Source organism: Lepidochelys kempii, chromosome 1 (genome assembly GCF_965140265.1).
Source record: "Lepidochelys kempii isolate rLepKem1 chromosome 1, rLepKem1.hap2, whole genome shotgun sequence".
NCBI lineage: Eukaryota > Metazoa > Chordata > Testudines > Cheloniidae > Lepidochelys > Lepidochelys kempii.
This window is the reverse complement of record NC_133256.1, coordinates 184,774,627-184,795,303: the sequence shown is the minus strand read 5'-3', so window position 1 is coordinate 184,795,303 and position 20,677 is coordinate 184,774,627. Positions and strand designations below refer to the sequence as shown.

At 47.2% G+C, this 20,677-nt stretch overlaps 1 protein-coding gene across 5 annotated transcripts in view; it reads left to right on the top strand.

Annotated features, from left to right (window-relative positions):
• Positions 1-20,677, top strand: part of IGSF3 (immunoglobulin superfamily member 3) — a 162,743-nt gene that overhangs the window by 42,830 nt on the left and 99,236 nt on the right. For all 5 annotated transcript variants that reach the window (XM_073304583.1, XM_073304574.1, XM_073304603.1 and 2 more), the window contains one exon: positions 7,167-7,544. In XM_073304583.1, coding sequence (XP_073160684.1) covers positions 7,167-7,544 — 378 coding nt within the window. The remainder of the gene's footprint in view (positions 1-7,166; positions 7,545-20,677) is intronic.

Genomic DNA, 20,677 nt, shown 5'->3' with positions numbered 1-20,677 from the left:
GTTCAGCTCTTATACTTCCTGTCCAGCCTCTGGGGGGCGGGCTTAGAGTGCTCTGGCTCTGCCCACTCTTGTGTCCGGCAGAGCTCGTCCCTCTCTGGGGCACCGGGGAACCACACCTCCTCCCTACACACACACACACCCTTAAGTCTGGCTCCCGCTCGTCGGCGCCAGACCCTTCCATACCTCCCAGGTGGGACAGGAAGTCAGCATTAGCGCGGTCCTTGGCTGCCCTATGGCGAACCGTAAAGGCATAGGGCTGTAACACCAGGTACCAAATCAGTATTCTTGTATTATTGTCTTTCATTTTGTTTAGCCACTGAAGTGGGGCGTGATCGGTGACTAAGGTGAATGGGGCCCCAAGAAGGTAGTAACATAGGTCATCACAAGCCCATTTCACTGCGAGGGCCTCCTTCTCCACCACTACATAGTTCTTCTTCCGTGGAAACAATTTCCAGCTGATATATAAGACCGGATGGTCTTCTCCATCTATCTCTTGGGACAGGATGGCGCACAGTACTACCTCCGAGGCGTCTGTTTGGAGGATGAAGTCCCAGTTGAAATCTGCGCTACAGAGGACCGGTTCACGGCAGAGACTCGCTTTGAGTTCCTGAAAGGTGTCTTTGCACTCTTGGGTCCAAACCACACATCGAGGGCCGTCCTTGATTAAAAGCCCAGCCAAACGGGCAGCGATAGATGTAAATTGGAGAGTAAAGCGCCAATAGTATCCGGCGAGCCTCAAGAACTGTCGCACCTGATGCTTTGTGGTGGGAGGCGGGCAGGCCGCCAGGGCCTGGACCTTTCCCACAAGGGGCTTCACTTGTCCGTTCCCTATGGTGTACCCCAGATAAGTAGTTTCTTGCCATCCAGTGCGGCATTTTTTTTGGGTGGGCTGTCAATCTGGCTGCCCACAGGGCTCTCCCGGACTGCAGCTACTCGTACCAAATGATCCTCCCAGTGGCGGCTGTAGATGACCACATTGTCCAGGTAGGCGGCTGCATAGTTCGATGGGGTTGGAGAACACGGTCCATCAGCCGCTGAAACGTGGCTGGGGCCCCATGGAGATCCGAAGAGCATCCAGGTAAATTGGTACAGATCTGTTGGGGTGACAAACGCGGTCTTCTCCTTGGAAGCGGGGTCAAGGTGGACCTGCCAGTACCCTTTGCTGAGGTCAAGTGTGGTGCGGAAGCGAGCCTCCCCTAACCGGCCAAGCAGCTCGTCTCCGCGAGGTACAGGATATGCGTCAAACTTGGAAATAGCGTTGATGTGTCGGAAGTTGATGCAGAAGTGCCGCGTCCCATCAGGCTCGGGTACCAGTACTACCGAACTACGCCATTCACTTTGTGAGGGTTCAATTACACCCAGCTCTATCATGGCCTGTACCTCTTCCTCGACGACCTGCCGCATTCGGTACGGCAAGGGCCTGGTCGTTTCTCAGATCACTACCCCAGGTTCTGTCTGAATAGTATGATAAACCAGGGTTGTGTAACCCAGCTGGACTGTGAAGGTTCGCGGGAACGCCTGCAAGAGGCATCGGGTTTGTTTACGTTGCTCGTCAGTGAGGGTCTCCTCAAGCCGGGGCCCCTCAGTGTCCTGGGTCAGGGGGCACAGGGGCTCAGCTCTGGCTCCAGCAGGTAGGAGTTAATTAATAAGTCCTCTCGCTCCCGCCAGGGCTTCAGGAGGTTGACATGGTACCTCTGGGTTTTCTTACATCAGTCCGTTGACCTCATAGGTGACGGGCCCAACCTTCTGGACCACCTCGTAGGGCCCCTGCCAGCGGGCCAGTAGCTTTGACTCGCTTGAGGGCAGGAGAAGCCGGACCCGGTCACCAACTTTAAAGCCGCGGCTCTGTGTATCTTGGTTATAGGTTTGTGCTTGAGCCTCCTGGGTGACCCTTAAGTTTTCCCAAGTGAGCACTCCGGCCTGAGTGAGGCATTCCTGGAGCTGGAGGACATATTTCAAGAGGCCCTGGTGATGAAGCTTTCTCCCAGGTTTCACGCATCAGGTCCAGTAGCCCCCATGGGCGGTGGCCATACAGCAATCCAAAGGGGTAAAATTTCGTAGAGGACTGGGGCACCTCCCAGATCGCCAGAAGCAAAGGCGGGAGTAGCTGGCATTGTTCTTCTGGGGGGAATTTGTGCAACATGTCCTTCAGAGTACGGTTAAACTGTTCGACCAAGCCATTGGTTTGCAGATGGTAGATAGAGGTGCACAACTGCTTGATCCCCAGGAGCCCACACACCTGCTGCAGCAGTTGGGAGGTAAAATTGGTGCCCTGCTCAGTGAGAATCTCCCGGGGCGGGCCTGTATGAGCAAAGACTTTCACAAGCTCACCTGCGATGCTTCAGGCTGTGATGCCCCATCGTGGTTCTGCCTCTGGGAAACAGGTAGCATAATCTACTAGGACCAATAGGTACCGAAATCTGGCTGCGCTTTTTGGGAGGGGCCCCACCAGGTCCATGGCCACGCGCTCGAATGGTGTTTCGACTATGGGCATGGGGACCAACGGGGCCTTGGGTGTCCATGGCGGTGCGGCTAGCTGGCACTCTGGACAGGAGCTACAATCGTTCCTCGCTTCCTGGTGCACGCCGGGCCAGAAGAAGCGTGTCAGTATCCGGACTAGTGTTTTCTCATGGCCCAAGTGTCCGGCAGCAGGGATGTCATGAGCAGGTTTCATTACCGCTCACCGGTGACATCGAGGCACGAATAGTTGGGTCTGGGGTTCTCCAGTGCGTGGGTCCCATTCTACCCGATAGAGCTGATCCTGACACAGTTCAAAGTATGGCCACTGCTTCGCCCGGTGTGGGTCAATTACGGCCCCATCGACAGTGACTAGTTGCTTGTAAGTGTGACTAGTTGCTTGTAAGTGTGACTAAGGGCGGGATCTGCCCTTTGGTCACAGCAAAAGTCGGTGCGAAGCAGGGGTTCAGCAGCAATTCCCGGAGGGGAGTTCTTGGATTCTTCTTCCTGTCCGCTCTGGTCTGGTGCCTCCTCCCCCCTCTGACTGGGCCTCAGGGAGGCCCCCTTCCAATACTGGGGCAACTGCAGGACTCTCCTTGGCGTTTGAGTGGAGGACTTCTGGGAAGTCTGGCCAGTCCCGCCCCAGGATCACCGGGTAGGAGAGTCGAGGAGCCAGGGTGACCACCGTCGATCACGTGACCCCATCCACGGTCAGCTGGACTTGAGCACTGGGGTAGGGTTGTATGTCACCATGAATACACTGTAACTAGATCGTCCCCAGGTGTGGGTTGGCCTGGAGGCCTAGGCTCTGGAGGGTAGGCTCGGCAACTCTCCCGTACACTGGTCCACGTTGAATATTGGCCGGTCAGGCCAGTCTCCAGGTCTGCTGCTGGTTGCTGGAGTCTCCCCGGCGGGAGCTGGGCCGGAGGTGTCTGGCCTCTCCAGCAGCTGCCTCTCGAGTGAGCTCTGGGGTTGAGCTCTTATACTTCCTATCCGGCCTCTGATCCTCTGGGGGGCGGGCTTAGAATGCTCTGGCTCCACCCACTCTGGTGTCCGGCAGAGCTTGTCCCTTTCCGGGGCACTGGGGAACCACACCGCCTCCCTACGGTCCCCAAGGTAAAGAATTCCTAAAAGAAGGCTTGGTGATCCTCTGGAAGAACTTAAACAATAAGCAAAAGGAACAGGCACTCCAGCTGGTGACCGCTTTTCCATGGGTATTCTCGGCCCTACCCAGGAAGACATTCCTAACACAATACTATATTAATACAGAACCTGGTAAGGTAATAAGAGAAGGGCTCTGACCAATCCCCAGCAAGTTCAGGGAGTGGGGGGTGTAGAGAAAGAGATCAGAACCATGTTGGGACTTGAGGTGATAGAGTCCCAGAGTGACTGGAGGAGTCCTATTGTGCTGGTCCCAAAGCCTAATGGCTCACTATGTTTCTGCACAGATTTCAGGAAGGTGAAAGCAGTTTCTAACTTTGACGCCTACCCCATGCCCCAGGTGGATGAGCTCTTAGATTGACTGGGAGAAGCTCAATGTGTCACTACTGTAATTTAAAGTTGCCTAACTCTTTCCATTGTAAGGCCCTGTTTTCAGTTGCTTATAACCATGCAAAACTTTAACCTTTATGCTGAAGTTTTCCATGTTGGGTGTCTCTCTGAAGCTGAGTTTTTTAGAAAGCTTTAGCAAAGATGGTACAGCTGTTTGAGCATGAGGTTAGAGGAAACTTAGAGGGGGTGAAAAAGGTGTGTGTGTGGGGGGGGGGATCACAAACGTTCCTACAATGGAAAAACTCTAGAGCTGCTGCCTTGTGCTTTGGAGCAGGGGCTTGATGCTTGGCAAGGTGGTGGGGATCTCACTCTAGTGCTGGAGACATGCTGCTTGCGGTCCTCATGAAAATTCACCAAAACCATAAGACTTTGAAAATCACAGTTCATACATGTTCAATAGAGGCTTGTTATAGGCTGGCAGCAAAATTCTTGGACCATTCTATCTGCTCTGAGCATTCTCCATCAGCACAGCACTTGTTCAGCTCCAGACAGGATCATACTCAACAGGACTTTATCTGTAATTGCTGCTCTTGTTAGCTGGAGGCTGCTCTGATGTGGGGCACTGGAACTGAGAAAAGGGAAACTTTCTCCTGGGCTCTAAATGCCTCACTCTGCTCATGCCGTGGCCGTGTAGAGGAGGAGGAAGGGAAGCCATCTGTCTGAAATCCAGATGGGTGAGGGATGGGGCAGAGGGTAAGAGAAGACGCTGGGTTGAGAGGATGGGACAGGCTTGTGGCAGACAGGAACCAAGCGGGAGAGAAGAGGGGAGGGAGAAGAGGTCTGGGGTAGATCAGGACAGATGGGGCTTGCGGAGATACTAGAGGACAGGGACGAAAGATGCCAACTGTGGTACAGAGGATGACCTGGGAAGAAGTGTTTGTAAAGACTCCTTCCCTTGAGAACCTAGAATAGAACCCAAGATTCCTGAGCCCCAACATTTGTATGCCAGTGGGTTTCACAAATACTTGCTGACAACAGACTGTCATTCTCCTTTAGTGCTGGTCCACAGGTGATAATGGCCTACTACTGCTAGCAGTTACTTCTCTAGTTCAGGTGGCAGAGGTCTGTGCTATGGATCTAAAGTTCCCAGTCGTGCTGATGACCTATGTGGGGGGGTCAAAAGGTTTACGAGTGATAGAACTTGTTTTTCAATTTGTTTAAAACAAACTGACCAACCTAGGAAATTACACTTTAAAACAAACAGAACAAACAAAAGCATTGCATTAAAATAACTTTTTATAATCAAGTGATGCATTCCTAAGGAATTAGGAAGTGCCAGAATTAGGCTGCCTGTGCCACGCTAGCTTTCTCCCGTTGTGTGTATGCATAATGCATTATGATACCGTTTTTAATTACGTGGTCACAAACTATTTTTTTCCTGCAAGACTTTTGTTTGGTGTTGCAATCTTTAATAAAATATGTAATATAGACTCCACAAGGCAGGGAATTGGGGTATTGGCGTCATTGGCAACAGTGTAACCTGTGCCTTGGCTCCATTGGGATGGAGATACTGGCATGACTAGCAGCATAGGAGCCTTTGTGTCTGCTTTTCCTGACCCACCCCTGCTCCCGCCCCGCAGCTTCCAGTGTACTAGATATTCCTTTCTTCCTCTTAAATCACATTATTTCATAAAGAGGAAAAAGAAACATAATTTGGAGCAGCAGTGAGCTGAGCCCAAGTTAATAGTTTGCATTGCACTCCATCTGTTCAGCTGCATGGCCTGATGGATATGCTGAGCCATTTTTCACAATTTGTTTTAGAGCTGGTAAGAACAGTCTCTTCTGGATTCGTTCCAAGGTTTCTGCTGGGAAAACTTCATATCTGGACTCTGCTGTCCTCAGGGAGGGGAGGGCTTGAGTCCATAATCCTCAGATGGCAAACTACCTCTTTCACTTGCAGTAGTTAGTTTTTGAAAAGATTACATTCTCCTCTGGAATTCAGCATTATTATTATATTTTATTTTAAAAATGGATAACATTGGCAAACATGATTATGCTGGGCTGCTTTAAATCGGCTTATTGCTGTTTTATGATCACAAGTAAACAGTAACAGGAGCCAGGGCGATTGGCCTTGCAATGTGTACATACTGCTGGTAACTCAATAACTGAGTACCCACTTTGATCGCCAAACTCCAGAACCTTGGATGTAGATGCAAACAAACCAGATTTCAGTAATTTGGAGGTTCCTGAACACCGGCCCGTTGTGGGCTGTGCTATCCATATGCCGGGGCTGCCAGGTCGTAAATAATTGGTATAAAATGCAGCAGATTGCAGTCATCCTCTCTATTCTAAACAGCCTGCAGAGATCACATGTCCCACCATGCAATGCTCCATCTTGATCCAAGCAGCAAGGAGTGACTAGCCCCATGTGCTAGTCTAGTATGTGTCTATCACTGTGCTAAATGCTGTTATTTTTTTCTCCCCATGTCTCCTCCCCTTCTTTAAAAGGACGCTGCCAAGATAAAAACAATGCTAAAAATATCCCTCACCTATGTTAACACCTTAGATGTTTAAAACCAAAATTTAAAAATCATTATCCTAGCTTTTCACCTCCAGTGTTGTTTTTAGTTTTTGACCCAACTTGGACAGTGACCCTGGCGTGATCCATTTCACTTTCTGATCTGGTTTCTTATTGTGCTAACACAATAGTCGTGTGTCTGGGTTCTTAGCACTGCAGGAAAAGGTCTTAGTCCAAACTAAAACTTCTTTTAACGGATCTCTTAAGATGCTTTACTTTTGGTCAGCAACTGTGAAGCAGCTAGGAGGTTGCAGTGACAAAGCCCAAAGCATTTTGATTCAGACTCTTAAACAATTTTCATATCAATAGTGACTTACAGGGTGCAGGCATAAGAAAATTGCTAACTGGGGTGGGGCATAGAGTGCTGTCCAGTGATTGGCTGTCAGGACACCTGGATTCTGTTCACAGCTCAGCTTGTGGCTCCCTTTTTGATCTTGGGCAAATCACTCATCATATATGTGCCCATCTGCAAGGTTAGGGTGGTACTTAACCATCCCCTAAGGCTGTCTTGAGAACTGAATGGTATCTAAGTGAAAGGGGGTGTGTGTGTGTATGAAGTATTAATTTGCTAAATAGCAAAGTCTGTGGACTACCTTTTAATTTTTTTGGACTAACTTTTTGCCCTTCCTCTTTTTTACAGGCATGGCCTTGGCACAGCGTCAGGTCACCGTTCAGGAAGGCCCTCTATACCGTACTGAGGGCTCCCACATCACCATCTGGTGCAAGGTCAGTGGCTACCAGGGTCCCTCAGAGCAGAATTTCCAGTGGTCCATTTACCTGCCATCTGCCCCAGAGCGGGAAGTGCAGATTATCAGCACCATGGATCCCTCCTTCCCTTACGCCATCTACACCCAGCGTGTGCGGAGTGGAGAGATCTATGTAGAGAGGGTACAGGGGGACTCTGCCCTGCTGCACATCACGTTGCTCCAGGATCGGGATGCCGGCGAGTATGAGTGCCACACACCCACCACTGATGAGAGGTACTTCGGGAGTTACAGCGCCAAGATGAAACTGATGGGTAAGGTATTTGCTTTATCTCGGTCGTCTGGAACCCAGATCACTAAGTATTGGCTTCATCCTGGGTTGACTGTACTAGAATTCATTAAGCCCCTTGTGTGGTGTCTCCCATGCATGCTGTGTCCCAAAATGCTTGAGTAAGGAGAAAATACAAGAGAAGAGAATGTATATAGTATAAATTATATGAAACAATGGTATAAAGACAGCATAAGAGAATAAATTAAGACTCCAGTAATATGACTTATAAGAGGAGAGAAACCAAGAGGCATAGACGAGGGGGAAAGGCATTTCAAATCTTGGCTGAAAGCAGGACATGGAGTTGATTTATGTGCAGAAAATAGGAAGCCTGTTCCAGATGCCAGTACAGAGAAGAGAGCTTTCATGCCAAAGGGGGGCAAAATTGTGTGGCAGGGAAGAGAGGAAGCCAGTGCTAGATAAACATAAAGGCAATCAGCCAGACAAGGTTCATGAGGTCTGCATTAAAGAGGGAAATGTTGAAATGGATCATGAAATGAACAAGGAGTGGGATGAGCTTCCTGTGGTGAGGGTGATGAGGTTGTCTTTTCCTTTGTACTAGACGAATTGGAAAGAGCTGCCTTGTTTTGGCATTTTCCTAGCACCTTTCAGAGAAAAGATCTCGGAGTTGTTTTCCAACTTTAATTAAAGCCTCTGTCAGGTTTAGTCAGTGGTATCCCAATTTAACAAGGAGGGAGCTCAGGCATAGAGATTATGCCTTGCCTAAGGTGTCTCAGTGAATCTTAAATAGAGCTGGGAACAGACTCCAGAATGCCTGACTCCGAGTGCCATGCTGTAATCAGCTCACTATGCTCCCCGCTTTTAGAATAACTGGGTGGGATAACAACTGGGGTGCTGCTGTGGGTAGAGATTTGATCCACTCTTACCCACCCTGGGTGTATCAGAATAAGCATAGCTTTGTGGTTGGAGCAGGTGGTGCGATGTCCTCTGCTAAGGAGCATGTGGCTAGAAGCAAGGGCATCGGTGTTCTCCTTCTGACTCTGCCCTGTGACCTTGGGTAAATTCTGTGTCTCAGTCTTCCCATCTGTAAAATGAGGATAATAGTGACTTAACTCATAGGAGCGTGCAAATCAGTTAACGTTTGTCAAGTGCTAGATATCCTGGGACAAAAAGTGCTGTAGCATGGCAAAGCGTTGCTGCTTATTCACCCTACAGCTGAATGTGCAGAATTTGGCATTTTAGAGGATTTCAGCCTCAGAAAAACAACTTGGGATTGATATTTTTGGGAAATAATATAATAAGAATATAACAGTTACATATTCTACTTGTCAGAGATCATGAAAACACCGCTTTGACGAGGCTTTTCTCTCTCTCCTTACAAGCTTAAATTTTTGGAGGAAAGTGTTCAAAGGTGTCTTCTGGGGAATCTTTGCAAATCAGTCTCTTTGGACAGTGCTGTCTTCTGTTTTCTGTGTACGTCTTTCCTCATTTCCTTAATGTCTAAGGAGCAGTTTTAAATAACCAAAATCTTTTTTTCATATAAGTACATCTTCCCTGGTATTTATTCCCCCACAAGAAGTCACGTTCATCTGTCTGTGACATATTTGTGACATCTCAGTTGTCACCATGTAAAACAGAGGGTTCTGACCTCTGGTGGGGATATAAATAGCAGGAGCAGATGGACTCCTAAGGAACGTAGATCTTGGTTTTTAATATAAACCGTCCCTAGAAGCTGAAGTAACAAGGGCAGAGAAATGCAGAAAATAGACTGGTTTCCAAATCATTTTGTCTCCCTCTCCCAACTCTGAGCAATCACTAGCTCTCTGAAGGCTTTTAACCCTTTAGGATTATGGATGTTAACCTGGAGTTTAACAATTTAATTCCTGAATTATTTTAAGCATTCATGAATGGGGAGAAGATGGTGGATAGGGAAGGGGACAGTGATTGGAGGGCAAGGCGGGCGGGGATATCAGGGGCTCCTGAGTCAGGAGTAGGAGAGCTAGGTGAAGGAGCAGAGTGATCCATGGGGTGGAAGAAGAATTTAGAGTAGATGCATGACTCCTGCATCTGAAATAGTGATGGAAGCAGAAAGCTGCTGGTAGGGAAGAGGGGAGTTAGCTCTTGGAGAAAGTGGAGAGCTGCACACTGGGGGCACTGCAAACTTCTGAACTAGCAAACTCTTTCCAGCAGGCCAGTCTAATGTTGTGCTGGGGCTAGGGATGGACATCTTGTGAATTGGCCAGCTTCTAGAGTTTGAAGGTGGCTAACTGGAGGAGCTGTGTCATGGAGACCTGAGGGCTATCTGGTCAGGGGGAGAGGTCAATAAGAGGCTGCTAGGTGACTGCATGAAGGAAGACCAAGCCTGCTGTGCTGTTGCATGGGTGTGGAGTGGGACACCTTCTGCCTGCCAGGGTGGAAGAGAACCGGTTGCAAGTGGGTTATGGGGATGGAAAGTAACCTCTTTGTGAAGGGGAAGGGATGTGGGTCTCCTAGGTTGGGGCAGATGGTGAAGACTCTGAGAGGTGACTTGGCCTAAGTGCTCTTTACAGACGGAGTGGAGCCAAGTACCCCCTAAGCTTGAACCTGGACCCTCTTGCTCAGGTGGTTGGGCGTGTCACGAGGGGGATCAGAGTTCAGATTCTGCCTGTGATGAGGGCTTCCACTTGGTGATTTATGAGAGAGGGAAGGGATGTGTTGTTGGAATACTTTGGACCTTGACAACTGGCCTTCTCTCACCTTGCTTGCCCATTAAGAAGTAGATGATAGGGGACAAATAGGAGACAAAGCTTTCATAGGCAACTGGGACTTCAAGTTGCTTTCCTACAGGAAAATGAAAAGGAGTATTTGTGGCACCTTAGAGACTAACCAATTTATTTGAGCATGAGCTTTTGAATAAATTGGTTAGTCTCTAAGGTGCCACAAGTACTCCTTTTCTTTTTGCAAAGACAGACTAACACGGCTGTTACTCTGAAACCTGTCATTATACAGGAAAATGTGGTTCGTGACTTTTTTTGTAGCAGAAGTGCACTAGCTTTGTAAAGTTGTCCCTTCCTCCCAGGGAAGCTGATAGGACCTGCCCTGAAAATCCTAGATGTGTTGCCTGCCTAACTGGTTTAGATCTGGGGCTAACAAACACTGGCTGCTTCTCTCTGCCTTCCTTTTAAACACCACTAAACAGCAGTTGCATCCCATCCTGCCTTTTGGGGAAAGCATGTTCAAATTTGCCCTGAGCTCCCTTCCTGAGGGGGGTAGTATGGGGCTCACCTACAGGAATGGAGCCAGAGGAGGAAGCTGGCAAAGTTAGCAGGTCATGTGGGGCAATCAACTGTTTCTTCTTCTGCTCAGTGGCAGTTTTTTCACCTGAAATGCAATAGTCTCTGCTCTGCAAGATGCCAGGATTCTGTTGGCTAATGTGAAAAATCCCCCTGTGAGTCAGGGTAGTGACTCCTTGTGGGTGGGTGGTTGGGGAATGCTTCTAGTTACTGGACGGTGTGAGGTTTGCAGCCAGGTTTCCTCCTCTTGGGTTCTTGTTTGCACACGTGTGTGTCCTCCGTTTCCTTTAGCCCACGCAGGAGTAAAGCATACCCGTTCAAGAAGAGCTGCTGAGCCTTGAGTGAGTTACTGTTCTCATTTTCTCCGAAGTGGAGCCAACCATTTTTCCTTTCATTCAATTATAAATTTTTAAATTCCTCATTAGGTTGAGCGGCTTTTTTTGGCAGTAGAGAGGCTGGTGAGAGAGAGAATAGAGAGGCTAAAAAAATCGATGTGGGACACGTGGGGTATGGAGAGGGGCATGGGAAGGGTTTAGAAGCTGCATAGTCTGGGCTTTTGGATCGCCTAGTGCTGTTGTGGTTCATGGTAAATGGTAACTGAACAATATGTTCCTGTTAGTTACAAAAGGTGGCTCTGGGACCTGGCGATCAGGGAAGGCTCTCTGAACAGGTCTGAGGGATCTAGAGCCATCTGGCTCTGAGGTCAGGTGGGATTCTAGTGCAGCCTGCCTTAGATAGCTGCTGTTTGACTCCTTGTCAGCACAGTGACCTCTTGCTGTGCTAATGCATCCTGTTAACTGTTCCTTTTGGCCAGTGTTTTCACACCAAGCTATTGTGGTGTTTGTTCTCTCCTGCTTGAAACAGGTGCCTTGTGCTATGAAGCCAAGACACTTAATCGTTAACTGTTGGACTGATTTGGTATTTTTAAAGTCACGTCACTTGGGCTTGAAGGTTCACTTCTTCCCACATTTAATAAAAATCAGGAAATTGGTTTTTTTTTGTTTTATAGCTCAATACACAGCAAGATGAGGGTTCCTCTGTGTGTATAGGGAATCTGGGGTTGGGCTCGATCCCCCTCAGCTTTGCTTGGTATTTCTTGAAGCCCACAACCTGAGGTGCTCCTAAAACGCCTTGAGGTGTTTATCTTCAGGTGCTGTGAATTTATGAAAAATGGGCAGGCTGCAACACTAAATCCCAGTTCATAGAAGTTAGAGATGGGAAAAGACCTGCTAGGTCAACTGAGAAGACCCCTTGGCATATTGAAGGGAGTTCCTTGCAGAATTCAGCCGATTGCAGGCATTCTTTGCCCTGTAAAGGAACCAGGGGCCATCACGTATGAGGTTTGGTTAGCTGTATCAGGGCCCTGCCATATCCCAAGGCTTACATCAAAGGAGCTATGTGAACTCTTCATGCCTTCATCCTCTCGTTTCATCCTGATTTTTTTCTGCTCTGAAAGTGGTGGAGCTGTAGGGGCACTCTGAAGATTGTGTCTTGGTTCTGACTTTAAAAACCAAAAGCAACTGAGCACAGTTGTCTCCAATGTAGAATCTGCAATGCAAAGCCCCCGGGTATCTGGCTAGTTCATACTAAAGAGAGCTGGGACTGGGGGTGTTGGTGACCTCTCCTTTCTGGGAGACTGGGCAGATTTAGTTGGAAATTTAGCAGGGTTGGAATAGGGCTAACTAGAATTTGGTGGCCCTCCCCACACGCTTTCTTAACCCAGCTATACCCCCAACTCATTGATTTTGTTCCTGCCCAGCCAGTCCAGTCTAAGTAAGCCTAGCTCACCTTGTGCAGACTGGCACTTAATCTGTATTCTGTGCCATGCTCCTCCTGGCCAACAAGCATCAAAGCCAATACCTTTCCTCTTGCTGCTCTCAGTCTTCACCCACTTCCCATGCTGGGCTGTGTGTGTGATGTCTCCTCCTCTTTACAGCTCAGTCAGCTGTTGGCGTCTCTGCAGTCCCCGCGGTTCTCCTCGTGACTTGGCCCTAGGGGCAGCAAGCTGACTCAGTTACATCACTGCACCCGCGAGGGCTGCCCAGTTGCTGTGGTTTCTCTGTTGTCTTTCGCAGGTCACAGTATGACACTGAGAGGTGTCCTGAGAGGGCAAAGGTGTGGAGGAACCAGACCTCTGCAGCATTTATATTGCTACTCCTTTTCCTGTTGGCTCCTTCTCCAGCTGTAGCAACAAGCCACCCGGCTGAGAGAAACACTCTGCCTGCTGCTCTCTTTTTCTGAAGTCCTAGCATGACTGACGCGGTTGGGATGTGGGTGAGGGGGACGGCATATGTCTTCTCCACTGAATCCTAAATCTGGCCTCCTGGAAGCAGGCAAAGGAGCAGAAGTAATGAGCTGTGAGGCACGGTGGCCCTGCAGCCTGGTATTCCGCCTTGCTACACAGCCGCTGTGCCTGGCGTGGCGTTTCCTACGAACACTGCACCCACGGCCAACAGATCTACTGTCCTTCCTCCCCTGACTGAAATCCAACGCACTTGGGCTCGTCTGTTGGTGTCGCTCCCTTTAGGATTCTCATTGGGTGTGACCAGCATTTAGTAATGTATCAAACATGGCAGGTAGCTGGGTGTTTTCCATACAGGACATAGGACAGATGGGACTTGATTAGGGAACTGTGGGGGATGTATCGCTTCAGCTGATGAAAATATATTTTAAAAATCTGTCTTATTTTAAAGATTTATGCCTGCCTGCCCCATCCAGACTGAGACAGACCTGTGTATGGGGGCCCCAGGACTCAAATAAGAGGTGTGCTGTGAAGCAGGATTAAGGTGCATTGACTGAGCTGGGAATAGGGGGGAAACACTTTTTACATCTCCTTGCATTTTGCATGGATCTAGCATTTCCCTCCGTATTGATCACTAAAAACATCTGTAGTCCAGTTTTAGACAGAAGGGAGTTGGCCTCTTTCCTTGGCCTGGGATGCAAGTTCTTCACACAGAGAGCAAAGTGAAAGTGGGGTTAGGGATGGGAGGAATGTGTTGTGGCAGAGGAGAGAGAGGAAGAGAACACATCTGTCTGCGATGGATTTCTCACCATCCTCTACATGGTCCCTCCTCAAGAAATGCAACCATGGACAATCTCTGCTCAAAGCAGAAGGAAAAATTATGCCTTTCCCTTGAATTCCTGCTTCATATCTCCTGGCTTCTCATTATCATGTGGCTGAGCAATCACTGTGCTCTAATGGGTCTTGTGGCCTTGTGTAGCTCTTATTTTATTCTGTCAGCTGGAGCACAGGTGGCTTCATTCCAGGGGGATTTAGAGGTTGGAGAGGACTGTAACACAGACTGGTAATGATGGGGGAGCATGGTGTGCAGTTTAGGACAGGAATGGTTCCTGCAGGCTTTTTAAAAGCTGCCTTTCCCCCAAGAAAGGAGTTTGTCCCGTGTGTGCAGGTGAGAGGCAGATGCCTGGGGAGGCAGTGCAATTGGCTCCAGCGCTACGACACAAATATTGCTGAGCTTGTGACAATTAGCTATTTAAAGTGAAAGCTGTAAAATGGCACAAAATGAGACCTCAGCCAGGCTAATACAATGGAGGCTTTTTCCTCCAGCCCTCTCTCCCCCCCAGTCCTCTTTGTTTTTTGGTATTAGGGTGGGCAGGGGACTGTGTTCTAAAAAAACCTCTATCTAAGGGCTATGTCTACATTACAGCAGCACAGCTGCCCCGCTCTAAGCCGATGGGAGAGAGTTCTTCTGTTGGTTTAACTCCTGCCAGGGCCATCCTTAGGATTTATGGGGCCCTGTGCAATATTATTAAACTGATGCCCCTGTGCCCGATGGCAGCCCGGGCTCGCATGCGTATTTTAGATAAGGGTGGTCTTTTGAAGGATTTATTTTAAAAACTATGTCTGAAGATCCAAGCATTTAAGGCTAAAGATGAATACTCACATTGTGCATCTAAAAATCTATGCAAGGATTTTTTTAGAGATGTGATTTTATAATCTTCATTATTATATTGAGAAGGAGAGTGGGGTGGGAGGAGGTATTGTTTCATGGTCTCTGTGTATATAATGTCTTCTGCAGTTTCCACAGTATGCATCCGATGAAGTGAGCTGTAGCTCACGAAAGCTCATGCTCAAATAAATTGGTTAGTCTCTAAGGTGCCACAAGTACTCCTTTTCTTTTTGAGTATATACCTGGGGGTTGGCAAATGCATTTTAAATGGCTCCATTACCACTTGAATTGCTCTTTAATAGTTTCAATGTTGTGCTAATAGGTCTGGAAGGCTTTTTCACTTTTAAGAACTAGATCCCCTCTAGAGGAAGACTCACCAGCCTGCAGCAGCCAGCTGTGGTGGGAGCCTGCAGGAAGGGTCAGATTAGAACAATGATAGGAAGAAGCGGCAGGAAGGGTCAGATTAGAACAGTGATAGGAAGAGGCGGGGAGAAGTGTGGACACTAAGACCCAGGGGTGCCCCAAATTTTCGGGTGCCTAAGCAGCTGTGTATGCTGCATATGCCTAAGGATGGCCCTGACTCCTGCCTCCCCAAGAGGCTGTAGCTATGTTGGCAGGAGAAGCTATCTCCTGCTGACATACCGCTGTCCACACTAGCGTTTAGTTCGGTGTAATTTACGTCGCTCAGGGTGTGGATTATTCACACCCTGGAGTGACGTAAATTATACCGAAGTAATTTGTAGTATAGACAGAGCCTCCATACAGAAGGGAAGAATAAAAGGATCCTAGACTTCAGTTTAACAGAATTTTGGGCTGTCCTGATTACTTCAGTTTGACTATCCCAACACACCCAGGTGTGGTTCTTCAGGCAAAGCAGCCTATCGGTAAGAGGCAGGTCCAGAATTGCTTCTCATCTGGCTAGAATTTCTGCTTTCCAGGGGATAGTGAGCTCTCTAGGTCACTTTGCTCATTGAGCTATATATGTTGCTCCACAGCAGTGTGAGTTGCTAGTCCCCTCAGAGTTGCAGCATCCTGTGCTCTCAGACTCCCTTATAATTGGTCTAATAAAATATCTACTGTAATGTATCAATTTACATGGCCCCTGTCATCCTGGTATTAGAGCTCTGGGAACTTTGTTTGCTCTCCTCTACTCCTCGGAGTCTGGTTTTTTTTTCTTCTTTGTCATCCTTTCCTTGTATCCATGCCAAGACCTTTTTGCAACCACCCCTCCTTTACAGAATCCTACTGTGTTTTAGTCGTTTGGTAAATACATCTGACATGCCACCCTCATCTTTTGTCCCTGTTTTTCTGAGTCTAGAAAAGATGAGAGGTGGCATACATCAAATGGGTTTACGTCTCAACTGCAGTGGGTTCAGTTGTGAGAATCATCTCACCAAAGGAGGGCTCTTGGTCTGATTCTGGCACTTTAGTGGAGGAAGCTGGGGTTCAAGGCTCTTGGGTTCCGTTCCGGTCTCTGCCATTGACTTGCTACATGACCTTGGGTAAATCACTTGTCATCTGTCACGGTTTCCTCATCAGTAAATTGGGGATAATACCCTACAGGTGTGTTACAAGGACTTGAACTAAATATTTGTAGAGTGGCTTTGGATCCTCAAGTGAAAGGTGTTAGAAGAAGCAAAAATATTAAGTTTCTGCTGTGTCTAATAAATCACATTGAATGGAGAGTCACTTCTTGTCCTACTTGCCTGTTTCCCAGTTTCTTGAAACTGTTGTGTAGCCACTTAAGAACATCTTCTAATATTTTCTAAAATTATTAGGGCAATAGGAATTGCTATTCTGAATCAGATAAGTGGTCCAGATAGTCCAGTATCTTGTCTGCAAGAGTGATCAGTACTGGATGCTTTAGAGGAGGGTACAAGAAACCCCAAAGTGGACAACAGTGGATTAACGTAACTCTCTAGAAAAGGATGTTTCCTCCTCGTCCCAATCATTTGGATGTCTGATGCTCTGAAGCAAGAGGGTTCATATCCCTTCGGAACTTTTAAAAAAAAAAAAAATCCGGTTGCCATAACGGGATGTTCAGTATCTATTGAAATGGCTGATCGTTTTTAATCCTGCAAAGCTCTTTAATTATACCCTGCTGCAATGAGTTCCATAGATTAATTGTGCATTGTGTGTGGTTTTTTAAAGTACTTCCTTTCAGCTTTACACTGGAAGGTATCTCTTTCAATTGAATATCCCTTTGCTCTTTTATTATGAGAGAAGGTAAATAGGAGCATCTGACCTACCTTCTCTGCTTCATTCATTTTGCATATCTTTATTATGCACCTATTATTCATCTCCTGTTTAAACAGTCTGTTGTTCACCTTTTGTTGCAGTATGCCATGTGCTATTCTATCGGATTGGAATTACATACCTGACTTTATTATCATTGTAGGATTTGACATCCCTCCTCTACCCCAACATATACACAGGAAACTAAGCAAGTTGCAGAGCCTCAGCTAGAACGTGTTCCTAATGGCAAATAGTCTGGCACACACTCTCCCCTCCACTGAAAGCAGGAGGGGGCTGGTGGTATGACCTCTTCAGTGTGGGGATCTCCATTGTGGAACTAATCTATTTTTGTCCTTCCGCCACCCAGTGAACCTGGAGTTACAGTCCTTTACAGCACATTATAAAGTTCCATTTATTTTCCTGGATTCTTCCTGATGCGGGTAGGGCTAATTTTTAATTTTAGCTGACATGTGGAGTGGGTTTTTAATGTTATGATCTTTGGATTTTTTTGAGTGAATCTCTATACTTTTTTTCATTTCTGTAGTAGTTAGGTGCATTTTTAGAAATTAATAGAAGATTTTCAGGTTACACTCCCCTCCAAACATAATTTAGTCTTTATAACAAGCCCTCTGCCAGTTTGTACTTGTTTGATTTGTGATGCTTTTTACCTGACATGGGGAGGAAAATCAAAACCCAAATGCTGGACTTGACTCTAAAGTTCAGGACTTGTCATGTTTGTGGCTTTTTGCATGTCTGTTAGTTTGGATAGTGAAACCGGACTGGTCAGTTCAAACATACCTCTTTGACACTAAAATAATCTCGTCCGCATGATGCTGTTTTCACAAGCATCAGTTTGAACTCGGTCACTGCTTCCACTAATGCTTGACTCTTGCAAGCAGCTCATAGCTCCCTGCAGGTGTCCGTGCTGCTAATGGCCTGTTGGGAACATCAACTAGCTTTTCTTTCATGCCCTCTGCCTTACAAGTGTCAGTTCAGAGGGACTATACAGTCTGCTGGCTGCAGCCTTGCACTGACCTTTGTTCTGGAGCGGAAGTAGCAGTTGGATCAGCCACCTTGCCTGCTCCCTCTGCTTTGCTGATTGAATCTTCCCTCTTTAATCTCTCATGCGCCACGGCTCTGCATATACCTCTTTTAATAGGAGTCCTCATGTAGTAAATACGTTTTAGTGTATACACCATCTTCCATGCACTAAAAGTTCCATGCTGCACTTTGACACACGCTTGTTTGAAATGCTCAGAGCACATTGCAGAACTTTGTGTATGTGCGTGTGTGCGGTAGCAGGGTCCATGTGGCCACCTAGTGCAGAGCAAGCTGGTGTGCTGTACGTTCACACCCTGTCTTGCTGCACGTGAAGTCTCAGTGTCGATAAACCCTTTGATTGCTTCGAACCACAGCACTGATCCTTTTATCCTTCCCAGGTAGGTGAATTGGGTTCCGGACATGAGGGGCTCTTTCAGATGAAGCCCCGTTTGCTATATGCAGGAAACTTTTTTGTGCAGCACTCTAACGGTTGTAAAGGTCTTTGAGATGGAATATGCTATATAACAATAAAAAGAGTGAGAGAGAGGAGCCAGGATTGGAAAGACTGGGCTAGCAGGTGGTGGGGTGAGTGAGCCCTAATGTTGAGATTGAACAGAGTTTGGTACGTGCGTCCAAGTCCCTTTTTGTAAAGATGTTCCAGACATCAGAGGGAAGCTGGCAGAGAGAAAGCATTTAAGTCCCTTTTCTTGAACTTCCTGCAGCCATAGCTGCATTGCCAAAGGGCAGGAGAGAAGCATCCATCTCTTCTGCTTCTGTGTCTCCCTGTGACACATGCAATAGGAGTTGATTGGTCAAAGCAGCTTGGCAACTCTTCTGCCTTGGGACCTGTTTTTTGACTTGCTGACAGACCCTGTTGGTGTTTCTGAATGCTTTGCTGGAATAATGAGTGGCAGGGGAGAGCAGTTTCTCTGCTTCTGTACTTCAGAAGAGTCTCTCAGCATTAAGTGGGGAAAGTGATAACTGTGAGCACAGCTGCTAACATATGGCACCCGTCCCCTGCCTTAGCAATTGCTCAGTGAACTCTGAAAGTGAAATACAGTCCCTGCAGCTCCAGCCAGATGCAGCTCTGAGAAATCCTATAATGGAGCAGGCCATTATTCTTTTACCAGCAAAAATTTCACGTTTCACATCTCCCATTTTCCTGCTGCCTCTCTTGGGGATGTTTTGCTACGTTTCTGCCCTCCCCCTGCTCTTTTTAAATTCATTTTCCCTGTAGTATTACTTCCTTCTTTCTCCATCTCCAGTCTTAAGTTTGGGTTTTCTGCGTCTGTCTGTCTCTGTCTGCTCCTTAGAGGCAGGGGCAGCTGTTTTTGCTGCTGATGCCAGTGCTATTCTTTGTCAGCCCTGAGGCACAAAATAAGTCTGATCCCCTCCCCATGTGAAGGAAGAACCAAGTCCCAGCATAGCAGGAGAAGAAGTTCAATACCCATTGTAAAACCAGCCTGCTTCTGTCTCTGCTTGTGTATACCTTTTTGGTCACCAATCAGTGTTCCCTCTCAATAGTGACTACAGTTTTGCTGCCTTTTTTTTTTTTTTTAAAGGGGCACCATGTAAACTATAGAATACTTGCAGCAACAAATAATTCTAACCATGTTTCTAATAATGCATCGGATTGTGTGGTTTTTTTGTTTTTGTTTTTTAAATCTAATGTACTTTTCAGATTGATGCTGTTTGTACTGTTTCCACATTACTCAGACTTGGAGATCCAACTTAAATGGTTTCAGAGTAACAGCCGTGTTAGTCTGTATTCGCAAAAAGAAAAGGAGTACTTGTGGCACCTTAGAGACTAACCAATTTATTTGAGCATGAGCTTTCGTGAGCTACAGCTCACTTCATCGGATGCATACTGTGGAAACTGCAGAAGACAGTTATATACACAGAGACCATGAAACAATACCTCCTCCCACCCCACTCTCCTGCTGGTAATAGCTTATCTAAAGTGATCACTCTCCTTACAATGTGTATGATAATCAAGTTGGGCCATTTCCAGCACAAATCCAAGTTTAACCAGAATGTCTGTGGGGGGGGGGGTTAGGAAAAAACAAGGGGAAATAGGCTACCTTGCATAATGACTCAGCCACTCCCAGTCTCTATTTAATCCTAAATTAATAGTGTCCAATTTGCAAATGAATTCCAATTCAACAGTTTCTCGCTGGAGTCTGGATTTGAAGTTTTTTTGTTGTAAGATAGCGACCTTCATGTCTGTAATTGCGTGACCAGAGAGATTGAAGTGTTCTCCGACTGGTTTATGAATGTTATAATTCTTGACATCTGATTTGTGTGCATTTATTCTTTTATCTAGAGACTGTCCAGTTTGACCAATGTACATGGCAGAGGGGCATTGCTGGCACATGATGGCATATATCACATTGGTGGATGTGCAGGTGAACGAGCCTCTGATAGTGTGGCTGATGTTATTAGGCCCTGTGATGGTGTCCCTTGAATAGATATGTGGGCACAGTTGGCAACGGGCTTTGTTGCAAGGATAGGTTCCTGGGTTAGTGGTTCTGTTATGTGGTATGTGGTTGTTGGTGAGTATTTGCTTCAGGTTGGGGGGCTGCCTGTAGGCAAGGAGTGGCCTGTCTCCCAAGATTTGTGAGAGTGTTGGGTCATCCTTCAGGATAGGTTGTAGATCCTTGATAACGCGTTGGAGGGGTTTTAGTTGGGGGCTGAAGGTG